The following is a 12,280-nucleotide window of genomic DNA, read 5'->3' on the forward strand; positions in this document are numbered from 1 at the left end:
CCAAGGTTCGTGTTATTGCTCTTAAGACACTAATGGTCTCTTAATTGCATACTGCCTCTTAAGTGCATAAAGCGCCAGATATTCCCAGGTGGTCTCCCATCCAAGTATCAACCAGGCCCTCTTAAAACACTAAGAGGCAGTTAGTGTCTTTAGAGCAATAAGACAAACCTTAGAATGTCTAGAAGCCTGTGCATATCACAAAATCTCCATAGTTTTTGAAATTACCGTTAGGCTTCAGTTTCTCCACACACCATTTCAAATAAACTAACTTTATTTAGGGGAAGCTATAATCCTTTCTGTACTTGTAGCCTTGCTCTCTTTCTGGGCACAACTTCTCCACCAGTGCTCTGGATGGGGGCAGGAACAGTGGCGCAGGTCTCTTTATGCACAGAGTACTTGGGTGAGGTTGCTAACATGTGGTGTTGTCAACTTGCCACTCCAGGCAGCTCTCCTGTGTCAGCAAACTTGGGTAAGCATGATCCAGGCTTGGCATTCTCCACTGGAGACACCTTGTGTTGAGCTCCTGACCTCCAAGTTGAGGCTCAGAGGAGGAACCTCCGGAGCCCCAGACATCTCAGCCACTCAGGCCAGAAAAGAAGCATGTCCAACATGGACCTGGTTGAGAAATGCTGGTAGCTTTCCCCTCCTAAGGAGATGCCATAACTCACTTAACTGGGAGCTGCAGGGAGAGGGTGCCCTGCGTTCTTTTCCACACCTCCCTGAGGAGGGCTCCCATCATGGTGAATCAAGAATGAAGGAAGCAAGTCATGGCTCAAATGCCACAGACTCTCACTGTTCCTAAGGACATTTAGTAGACTGGTTTATATAAATACCTCTCCACTTGATGTACACCGTTAGGACAATTTCTGGAGTTTCATTAAACCAGGCTTTGATTGGTTGAGTTTTTAAAATAATTTTCTAACAGTTGTGATTATTTCGTTTGGGAAAGAGTCCATGCCATCATTCCATGAGTGTGTGTCTTCGGATTGAATTGAATTTTTCTGTGGTATCAGAATATTATTGTTACTTTATAGATAGGGGTGTGTGTGTGTGTGTGTGTGTGTGTGTGTTTTAAGCTGCGATGCTGGACAATGGGGAGGAGGGCTATTTTTAAGACTGGTCAGTGTGTTTTTTGTGAAAAATGAGACCTTGTATTTATTTTTAAATACTTTCCTAAGCTACGATAGAGAGAGAGAGAGAGTAGTAGAGGATAGAGAGAGTGTGTGTTTGTGTTAGTGTCTGTGTATGTGTTTGTATTAGTGTCTGTGTGTGTGTATTTTAAGCTGAGATGCTGGGCAATGGGGAGGGAGGGCCATTTTTAAGGCTGCTCAGTAGTTTTCTTGTGAAAAACGAGACCTTGTATTTATTTTTAAATATTTTCCTAAGCTACGATAGATAGATAGATAGATAGATAGATAGATAGATAGATAGATAGATAGTAGAGGATAGAGAGAGTGTGTGTGTGTTTGTGTTAGTGTCTGTGTGTGTGTTTGTATTAGTGTCTGTGTGTGTGTATTTTAAGCTGAGACGCTGGGCAATGGGGAGGGAGGGCTATTTTTAAGGCTGCTCAGTGGTTTTCTTGTGAAAAACGAGACCTTGTATTTATTTTTAAATATTTTCTTAAGCTACTACAAGCCTGTCAAAATTCTGTGCTCAGCCTGCTTTATTTAAGTTTTAATGCACATTTTGACTATAATATTAATTTTTGCCGTGTTGCTTCTCGTTTTGTCCGTTTGTTGTTTTCACTCTCTCCAACCCGTAGAGAAGAGGAAGACCAGCCTGCTGGACCAGCTGACCAACACCAGTGGGACTGTCATTGGCGTGACTTCCTGCATCGTGATCATCCTCATTATCATCTCTGTCATCGTACAGATCAAACAGCCTCGTAAAAAGTATGTCCAAAGGAAATCAGACTTTGACCAGACAGTTTTCCAGGAAGTATTTGAACCTCCTCATTATGAGTTATGCACTCTCAGAGGGACAGGAGCTACAGCTGACTTTGCAGATGTGGCAGATGACTTTGAAAATTACCATAAACTGCGGAGGTCATCTTCCAAATGCATTCATGACCATCACTGTGGATCACAGCTGTCCAGCACTAAAGGCAGCCGCAGTAACCTCAGCACAAGAGATGCTTCTATCTTGACAGAGATGCCCACGCAGCCAGGAAAACCCCTCATCCCACCCATGAACAGAAGAAATATCCTTGTCATGAAACACAACTACTCGCAAGATGCTGCAGATGCCTGTGACATAGACGAAATCGAAGAGGTGCCGACCACCAGTCACAGGCTGTCCAGACACGATAAAGCCGTCCAGCGGTCAGTATCAATAGATTTTTTGATGACAACTATAACCTGAGGACTGAAATACTTCCAGAGTATTGTCTTCTATTTTGTCTTCATATTTCAGTTTCCCTTTAATTAATGATTTAGACCCTAGTTTTCCAATAGTTCCCCTCTTCTTTTTCCTTTTCACTGCTATCCGTATTCCTCCTAAACCTCATACATGTGCAGGATATGTATATGTGTGTGAACACACATGCACACAGAGACCAAAGATACGTTATTTATTTCTAAACATATACACATATTTATTTTATAAAATTATGGCTTTTAATATATAATAGATTTATAATGCAAACTTGCTTCCATGTGACCATTGCTCCCATCAGTATTTATATATTTTGATACAAAATGATATTTGAAAACGATTGCCTTACCAAGATGGCTCACCCATCTTGATGGACAATTTTAATCCTGAAGTAACATATTTTTCAATATAATGTATTTATTTTTGGTAGGAACACAAAAATACTTGTCTTTCACATATTACATAATGTTTATATTAGAAATTGCATAGGATAGTGCAGTGTATTCATCATTTACACTTAAATGTTGTTAGAAACAGTAGAAACATTTGATTTATTTTCCTTTAACTATAAATACAATATTATCTGTGTTGTATTATTAGCCTTAAAATGAGTAAAATTTTTGAGAAAAATACTTAAATTTAGGAAAAATTATTTTAAATTCTGAAATCTTGTCAACTTATACTTCGTTTTGCATGTTTACTAGCATTCCATTTATTTTATACATTGTGACATACTTTCTTCATTCATGATACAGTCTCAAAACCTAAAATACTTTAGTTGGTTTGATATGTTTTGCATGCTGACATAAGTCTATTTCCACAGTTTTCTGAATTTTAAAAATGCTTTTGAGTAGATATTTGTATACATATATTTTTTGTGCAAATAGTACTTTGTTGAATGAAATAGCCGTAACATTCCAGGTTCTGCCTCATTGGGTCTCTAAGCAAACATGAATCTGAATACAACACAACTAGGGTCTAAAAAGAAAATTCAAGGTAAGCAGATGCCCTTGGTTCCTTTTCCTACTTTGTCGTATTCTGTTTTGTTGCAACTGTCTTGTAGTTTTTTAGGGAATGTGCTATTTATCCATTATTTCTTGAGATATGTGTTTCATGACATTTCATGATTAGAAATACAATGGGTTCAGTGTTTATAGGAGAGATGGTTCTCAGGATACGTCCCTTTAAAACAAATCTTAGTATTCTTACCATCAAGAATTGTACTAAAATGTAATTTAGAAGGACATCAAATTAATCATCTCAATTTTACATGTTTTAAGGTACAGATAATAAAATTAATGAACTTTCTCCAAAGAAATACTAGAAAAAACCCAAGGTTTTCAAACTAAGAAAATAGAATATTCAGTCTCAGTGTAGCTGAAGTTAATATTTAAAACTGGTAACTACTTTATGTAATTTGGCAACATTCTACTCAAAATTCATACACTAAATATTTTTGGTACTTACACAATTTATAAACTCTTATTTTTGCATGAATATGTAGCTCATCTCATCAAAATTAGATGTAGCATGCCGTGTCAAATTTTATACTATAAAATTTGAATGCAAAAGGTTTCATTAATCCCAGTTGTCCTTGTGTACATCGATTTTGTCATCGGGTATCACAATGGCTTTAGTTTTTGCTCTTGATTGTCTATATCTATATTAGCCTAATTTGTCTCCAGTTGAATTTGCTTGACAGCTAATCTCTTCTAAACTTCTCAAGCCTATCAACTATTCTTGAACTAGGTGAATGCATTAATAAATTGGTGTATTTGTATGCATTTTTCATTGGGAGAAAATGTTTTAACTGTTTTTTATTTTCAGAGAAGAACTATTTATACAAACATGGGGACTGAAAAGAAAATTCTGTAGTGAATTGTGAAAAGTGGACATATTTCTAAATTCATTCCACTGCCTTTATCCAAACTTAAGAATTACAGACATTTGTTATTCCTTCGGCAAGACATCCCCGCTGCACAATGATATGTTCATTTCGTAATTTGGTTGCTGGCCACCAAGTGCTCCTTAGTTTTTAAATACATTTTGAGATTAACTGGAAACTTGAAGAAGAAATTAGTTCCCGATTAAGACTATCCCAACTTTATTTTTATTGTCAGTTTCACTTTTGTTTCTATGTTGTTTTATGTCTTTGTTATATAATTGTACATTGTGTGATATGTGAAAAAAAACACGAATTCAGATGAACTTTGTGTTACATGTACATTGTTTTCATTATATAGACTGCTTGAGAATAGTGCGTTCCTGAATGATTTTGAACATGCTACAGTGAAAAGTGACAGTGTGGACCATGGAATCACCAGCTAGAGGTTATGGACTATACACACCTATTATTATGTTCTGATTAAATAACAGGAAAAAGTAACAAGTAAAATTACTAGATTGCAATAAAAAATTTCATTTTTTGGTCTTTCCTATATACCCCTGATTTCCTTTTTGTTTTATATCAAAGAAAGTACTGAGTTTCAGAAATCCTTTTTGAAGTCAGGTATTTTACCATTCATACTCTACAGTAGAAATGTTTTTGATTAAGCACTCAGCAATATGACCAAATTGCCAGTTTGAGAAAATACCCTGCATGTCAGTCCTGGATATTTGAGTTGGGAAAATATCCTTTTTGTTAGACACATTGTAAAAAGCATGCATTGTCAAAGACTGTTGTTATTCTTCCATTTCTTTATGTCATATGCTTGCTACTTATGACTTTTTATATAAATATATATAAAATGTATAATAATTTCCTAATTTGAGTTAAGAGAAATGTTTTCTTCCATTAGAGTGATTAAAAAACTGACTTACATAAATACACATTTTATATCAACTCTTTCCACCTTTTAGCATACAGGATGTCCTTCAGTATTGAGGTTTACTTCCCAAAATATTTGGCTTCTGGAAGTTTAGGGGAATATTTTCTTCTTTTAGAATAGGGAACTCTTTTTTAAACTGCTTTAAAATCACAAGCCCTTTTATTAACTAAACTACACCATTATGAATTATTCTTATTCTCAGGCACACATAATACACCTGAAAGCTCAGTGATTATGATGTGTTTAACATAAAGTAAAATCCCAAAATATATTTTATTGTTATTAAGTTATATACACACTCTGTAAAGTTTGATTTGGTGAGTGGCTTTTTTTAAAATATTCAGTGTGTAATCTGACAAAATAAATTTTTAAAATAAGAGTTACTATCAGTATATATGCTTCCCAACATTTTCAAAACTACTGAATTCTCCAGGTTGAAAGAACACTGTCCTTCCACTAGCAGAGCAGTCTGGCCTAGTAAAATTTGGACTTTGCAATTCAAGCAGGCTTTGCAAACTAAATAGATGAATTACTGTTATACTTCCCTACTAGGAATTCAATGTCATATATGTTAAAAAATAAATAGAAAATAAAATAAAATTTTATAATAGAAAAGTCAGAGAGTTATCATAGCCATTATAAAAACTCTATCTTGAAAAGATGTCAAGCTACAGAATCACTTCAATGAATTTGATAAACTAGGGAATACAGAAAAGGTATTGAACATGACAAATAAAGATTATTTTCCATTGTTATGCTACATAGTTTTATACACATTGCTTATGATAAAATGTACCGTTTTTATTTGGCTTGACTGGTTTATTTTTTACCATGGTTCCTTTTTTGCCCTTTAATTCAAAGTTAATACACCAAAGATTTTTTTAAAGAATTAATCATATTTTCTATTGTTTTCTCTATTTAAAAATCTTCAGAGGACTCCTTTCCCTTTGAATGATAATGTCAAAAGTATGATATAACTGTCAAGATGTTTTTATTTGTAACAGCAACAAAAATAGTGAAATAGGTGAACACTTTACTATTAATTTGTTCTGTAACTGTCCGGAATGTCCGTCCCCTCCATTTTCTCCTAAATATACAGAATGCTGATTCCCTGATTAAAAGGTATTTTCACCAGAAATCCACTCGTGGAGACTTAAAAAAAAAAAAACACGAAACGAAGTATAATAATAAGAATGGATAGCTCACATATATTTAACACACAGCAGCTTCATGGGAAAACAAATATATTTTAAATGAAGAACAGGCCTCCTCAGTGATAACTCTAAAATTTCTCAACAACGTACAGACACAGACTAATCATAAAAGAAGACAATGACGATGCCTGGGCAGTGTCTGGAGGTCTCCTTTTCTCCTGGCATTCACTCTAGATGCTGAAACTTGGGAGTGCAGGGCTCCGGCAGAGCTAGGAGATGTTCTCTGGAGGGCTCTGGTGGTGCTTATTGATCAGTCAGTATGGAGATTTGTCAATATATTAAAAACTATTTAGTAGCTATGTCAGATCTTATCACCTGAATGCAACCTTTGGCCCACATTCTAAAGGTGGTGACACACATAGATAAGGAATGAGATGTTTCAAGACTTTTAAGTCATGTTATTTTAATAAATGATTATATTTTTTGATAAAGTGAATTCAAATATTACCAACCCAAGTGCTTTACTGATTTAAGAAGATGATTTCAAATAATGTATTAAGTTAGCCTCTGTGTTAATTTGATAAAGCTATTGTTTTTCATTTTATTTTTTCAAGTTTTAATTCACTTTTCAAAACCATGGCCGCATATAATCACATGCAATGCGATGAAGCCCCATATTAATTTTCGAACTTCTGTCCAAATGTATTGCAGTTCCCTAATTTCAAGGTTCTAATTGGGAAATATGATTTCTTTTGTATCTGTTTTTATATACATATCAATTTTAAGCATTAGCTTGCAAAATAGACATATGTTGTGTTTGATTTGCCATAACGAACTCGAATTTGATTTTGTAACTAAAATGTGGCTATCCACATAATTGGCGATCAGTGTCTTTGGGCATTTAATGGAGAACAAATCACATTGTGATGCTGGTTTTTCTTTTTCACATTTACTTTTGCTCTAGAAGTATTTCCATGAGTCTGATGACTCCATCAGTTATGATCCTCAGCGTTTAGTAACTTAGACCGTTGGCATAACTTTAATATTCACTTAAGCTTCTGTATCATTGTTTTTCTGTATTTTTCCCTTAGGAATTTAATTCGGGTCTCAAATTTTATAGCTTTAAAAAAAATTCCGTGAATGGGTTTTCCTCAGCCTCAGAATATCATGATAAATTACAACGGCCGGGCGTGGTGGCTCACTCCTGTAATCCCACGACTTTGGGAGGCCGAGGCAGGCGGATCACAAGGTCAGGAGATCCAAGAGAGCGAGACCATCCTGGCTAACATGGTGAAACCCCGTCTCTGCTAAAAAATACAAAAAATTATCCGAGCGTGGTGGGGGGCACCTGTAGTCCCAGGTACTCGGGAGGCTGAGGCAGGAGAATGGCGTGAACCCGGGAGGCAGAGCTTGCAGTGAGCCGATTTCGTGCCACCGCACTCCAGCCTGGGCGACAGAGGGAGACTCCGTCTCAAAAAAACGTAACAACCAAATAAAAAATAAATTAAATAAATAAATTACAAGATATGACCCTGGTTCCTATTACCTTGATTAAAGTGATGGCAATTAATTTACTGATGTTTTGTCAGTGAAATAAATAATAACATCTCATGAAATTTGTGTGTCTTTGTGATGAAAATGAGTCATGTCACATTCCCTCTGAAGGGAAGTTAAATAAACAACATTTTTAAAATTCTCTGAATTCTATATAAATATGCTTTGAAAAGTGAGTTAGGGCTTTGTCTAATTGCATTAGGCGAGTTAGCTTCGGTGCCATTTTTCTTTGTGCACTTTTTCCTCCATGGATTCGTTTCTATCTATCGCAGTCTAGCACAAATGACCCAGCCGAGAAATCGTAAAATAGATTCACCAACAAAAGAAACAGGTCTTGAGTTAATTATCAATCTCTATGCATTTAATTAATATTTCCCAAGCCCATCTTAAGGGTGTAATAAAGTAGAAAAATAAAAATATATCGTTAAAATAGCCAGAAATGTTTTTATAAATAATCCTGTTAAATAAATCTGAGGCCCTTTGTTAATTTACAATTATCATGATTCATTTTATTAATAAACTTGTTTGAATTGTACTGCAAATTTATCTAACTGAATTGTATCATCAAAATAAATCAAACAGGGTAATAAAAATAACAATTATAGGTGAGTGATGTCAGACACTCATAAAAACTCATCATTTTCTTATAGCCTCTGGTTCTGTACTTTCTTGTGTATTATTAAAGAGGTAAATGCTCTCTTCACATGCCTCTAGTTCCTCAGAGGTAGGAAAAATAAACTCCACCTGCTTTGGACTTGTGTATTGGCTTGGGTTGGTTTTCAGAATGTCCTTATTCCTGAAACAGTGTGATCATGTAGTAAAACTACTCCTTTATATCTATAACTCCTGTGCAGCCCACATGTTCTTTTTTGTCCCCACCTTCTGCCATCTTTCCAACCTCTGAGGCATGCTATTTTATAGTGGTTTGCTCTTCGAAAAATTGTTTTTGTGCCCTCTTAATAGTCACAGATACTGACACAAAACTTAAAAATGACCAGAAAACATAATGTATACATTATTTAAAATAAAACATTCTTTTTATATCACATTATCAAATTTGTACTCTTTATTCAGTTTCCCACAAAGTGCGATACCAGTAGAGCCAGGCTGTTTGGAGCTTGCACAGTCTGTCTACCAAGCTTCTTCCTAAGTACTTCGAGGGTAAAATGAAGAAGGCAGTCTAGGAAGGGACACAATTACAGAGCCTTGTAGAAGGCAGGCTGCTCACAGGAGCTGTATAAGGAAAATTAAGGCCAACATTATGTGCTGTGTTGGCCATCTTGGAAAGCTGATTGCATAACCCTGGTTACCTCTTCCATCATCTTCCGTGGAAGATAAAAATTCAAATGTTAATCCAATAGACATGCTATTTTATCATGAAGAAGCTTGTAGCAAAAACCTGAGAATATAGGTATCTTCTTAAGAAGATCAAGAGAGGCTTTGTGAATAGCTGACCTTCTAAGCAGGTCTCGAGGGATAGAGACAATGGTCAAATAGTAGTGCAGGGAGAAATTTCCACCTAGAGTAATTTCAGCAGATGTAGCGTCAGAAGATCATTTAATTGAGCTGGTTGGAGCATAGACAGTAGGAGTAATACTAAGTATATTTGACAGAGTAGGTTTGAGTTTGCCTCATGATTTCTGAGTGCATGGAATACTATCCAAAGGAATTTACATTTTATTCAAGGGAGAATATTTTAAGATCTCAGCAGAGTGGGACTTAAGATTTCTACTTTCAGTAGAAGCCTCTGACAGGGGTATGTTTGCTGAATTGAATGGGCGTGAAATGCAGTAGAGTCAAAACTGTAGAAACAAGACATGAGAAAGAGTAACTGGCAGATTGCTAGATATCCAGGAATACTTTTGTCTGGTTTTTTACTTCTATATTGTTTCAAGGTTGTGGTTGACTAGCGAACATACTGAGTGTCACATGACAAAACACCATTTTGAGTGTTTTACATGTAATTTTTTTCCTTGGTCATCTTAGCAATTCTATGACTAATTAATAATAATATTTGTTATTTATTGTACAGATGAGGAAACTGAAGAGAGTTTTAGTAACTTTTTAAGATTACACAATAAACAATGATGAATCAAGCTTTGAAGTCAACTTCACCAACCACAAGATCAACCAACATTCTTCACCAATGTGTAATATAACCACGTTAATATTCAACATAGTACGTACTGCTGAAGGAAGTTGATACTTATTCATATTAACCCCATAGTTTTGTGTTTCCTCATCTGTAAACGTATGTATTATAACACCTTCTCTCCACCTTACAGCGTGTGAGGATCAAATGACCATTCATTGGAAGATATTTTTTATATCCTATAATGCATTATAAAAATAAATCTTTTTCCTAAATCTTGTGTAAACTTCATTTTATGATCGACATGGAACAAAAGTATCATCTATAAAGAGCAGCAATGTAGAGTAACCTCCCTCTGAACTTGTGCACAGTAAAAATGACTTTCCCAACCCAGTGACTCTGTCTGGATGATATTTCCTCCAGTGCTATTTTGTTGCATCATCGTATCAAAGTGCTATTGTTCATTATCTGTCATTCAATATTGAATGCCAGAGGTCCTAAGTAACCCCCAAAGCACTCATCATGAAGTATACATAGAAATAGCAACACTGGAAAGCAAATGTTGTATTTCAGTCACAGATAATTGTTTGGCTTAAATTCATGTAATAGCATCCTGGTGGATAAGCAAGGAAGCAGACAGTTGTATAGGTAAATGCAGTTTCATAAGCAATGTTACAATATAAAAAAGTGGTATACTGCAGTGAAAATCAAATTTAGTTTTATTTCATACTATTTATGTGCTCTTTAAAAATCTATTTGAATCCTCTGAGTTTCACTTTCTTCTTTCTTTTCTTTTTTCTTTCTTCTTCTTTCTTTTTTTTTCCTCTTTCATTTTTGAGACAGCATCTCACTGTGACGCCCAGGCTGGAGTACAGTGGTAATATCTCGGCTCACTGCAACCTCTGCCTCCTAGGCTCAAGCGATTCTCATGCCTCAGCCTCCCAAGTAGCTGGGATTACAAGTCTGCACCACCACCCCTGGCTAATTTTTGTATTTTTAGTAGAGATGGGATTTTGCCATGTTGCCCAACTCCTAGCCTCAAGTGATTTGCCCACCTCAGCCTCCCAAAATGTCGGGATTACAGGCATGAGCCATGGTGTCTGGCCCTCACCTTCTTCACTTGTAAAATTGAGAAGGCTACACCTAGTGAAGAAGGTTTCTGTTAACATTAGAACTGGGCCAGACATCGTGGCTCACACTTGTAATCCCAGCATGTTGGGAGGCTGAGGCTGGTGGATCATCTGAGATGAGGAGTTCAAGACCAGCCTGGCCAACATAGTGAAACCCCATCAGTACCAAAAATACACACAAAAAATTAGCTGGGCATGGTGGCAGGTGCCTGTAATCCCAGCTACTTGGGAGGCAGAGGCAGAAGAATCGCTTGAACCCAGGAGGCTGAGGTTGCAGTGAGCTGAGACTGCACCATTGCACTCCAGCCTGGGCCACGGAGTGAGACTCCGCCTCAGACGAAAACAACAACAACAAAAAACGAAAAGTGCTGACGTGCACACACAGGCAATATGAGATCAGTGGGACCACGGTGGAGGCCATGGCACCTACACTGCTGTTCTAGCAGTTTGCTGTCCGGAGCAGGAAAAATGCCTCATGTGTTACAGTTTTCTGTACCTGTAGCTCAGGCATTCCCAACAAAAAATGATTGCCCTGTCTCAGTGATTCCAGTAGCACTACATAGTTCAGGAACAGACTTCACCTTTCAAAGATACAAAATCAGTGAATATCAGTTTCTGAAGGATTATTAAGACACGACTACATGGGAAAAAACATGTAGGGGCTAGTAAGGTGGGAAGGAACCAGAATCAGACACTGCCTAGTAGCTTTTAGTGTGCCACCATACACTGTAAGAGAGAAGATAATCATACTGGAAGAGGCGCCAACACAGACTATCAGTAATGGGTAATTGAGAATTGCTCATTTCTAGAATATGTGCTCGGAGACAGGCATCAGAACAGACCAAGCTACGTATTCTTCAAAATAACAAGGTGCATTTATATAATTGGTAATCAATATGTGTTGCTACATGAGCGCAAATGAGTGGAAAAATTACATTCGTTAAATTTCTTTATTCCTCACAGAAGCTTATCCCTGACACCAAGGCCTATCCATGTATAAACTATTACAATTATAGAGAAGACCAATTCTTTGTCATGAGAACACATGGACATACAGAGGGGAACCACACAGCACTGGGGCCTCTCCGATGGAAGAGGGTGGGAGGAGGGAGAAGGTCACGAAAAATGACGAATGCGTGCCAGGCTTAA

General features: G+C 36.5%; 1 protein-coding gene across 9 annotated transcripts in view; it reads left to right on the top strand.

Moving 5' to 3' along the window:
* The window catches only part of NETO1 (neuropilin and tolloid like 1), a 127,012-nt gene extending 116,736 nt beyond the window's left edge, over window positions 1–10,276 (top strand). For 3 of the 9 annotated variants that reach the window (XM_005586456.5, XM_045378154.3, XM_015439582.4), the window contains exons 9-11: window positions 1,763–2,321; window positions 3,295–3,369; window positions 4,201–5,136. In XM_005586456.5, the coding sequence (XP_005586513.1) occupies window positions 1,763–2,321; window positions 3,295–3,355 (620 nt within the window). In that variant the 3' untranslated portion in view covers window positions 3,356–3,369; window positions 4,201–5,136. Of the gene's footprint in view, window positions 1–1,762; window positions 2,322–3,294; window positions 3,370–4,200; window positions 5,137–9,941 lie in introns of those variants that run through there. The other 6 variants (XR_010582791.1, XR_012427138.1, XM_005586457.4 and 3 more) reach the window with 3 other exon arrangements.
* Window positions 10,277–12,280: the final 2,004 nt, after the last annotated feature.

This window comes from Macaca fascicularis, chromosome 18 (assembly GCF_037993035.2).
Source record: "Macaca fascicularis isolate 582-1 chromosome 18, T2T-MFA8v1.1".
Classification (NCBI taxonomy): domain Eukaryota; kingdom Metazoa; phylum Chordata; class Mammalia; order Primates; family Cercopithecidae; genus Macaca; species Macaca fascicularis.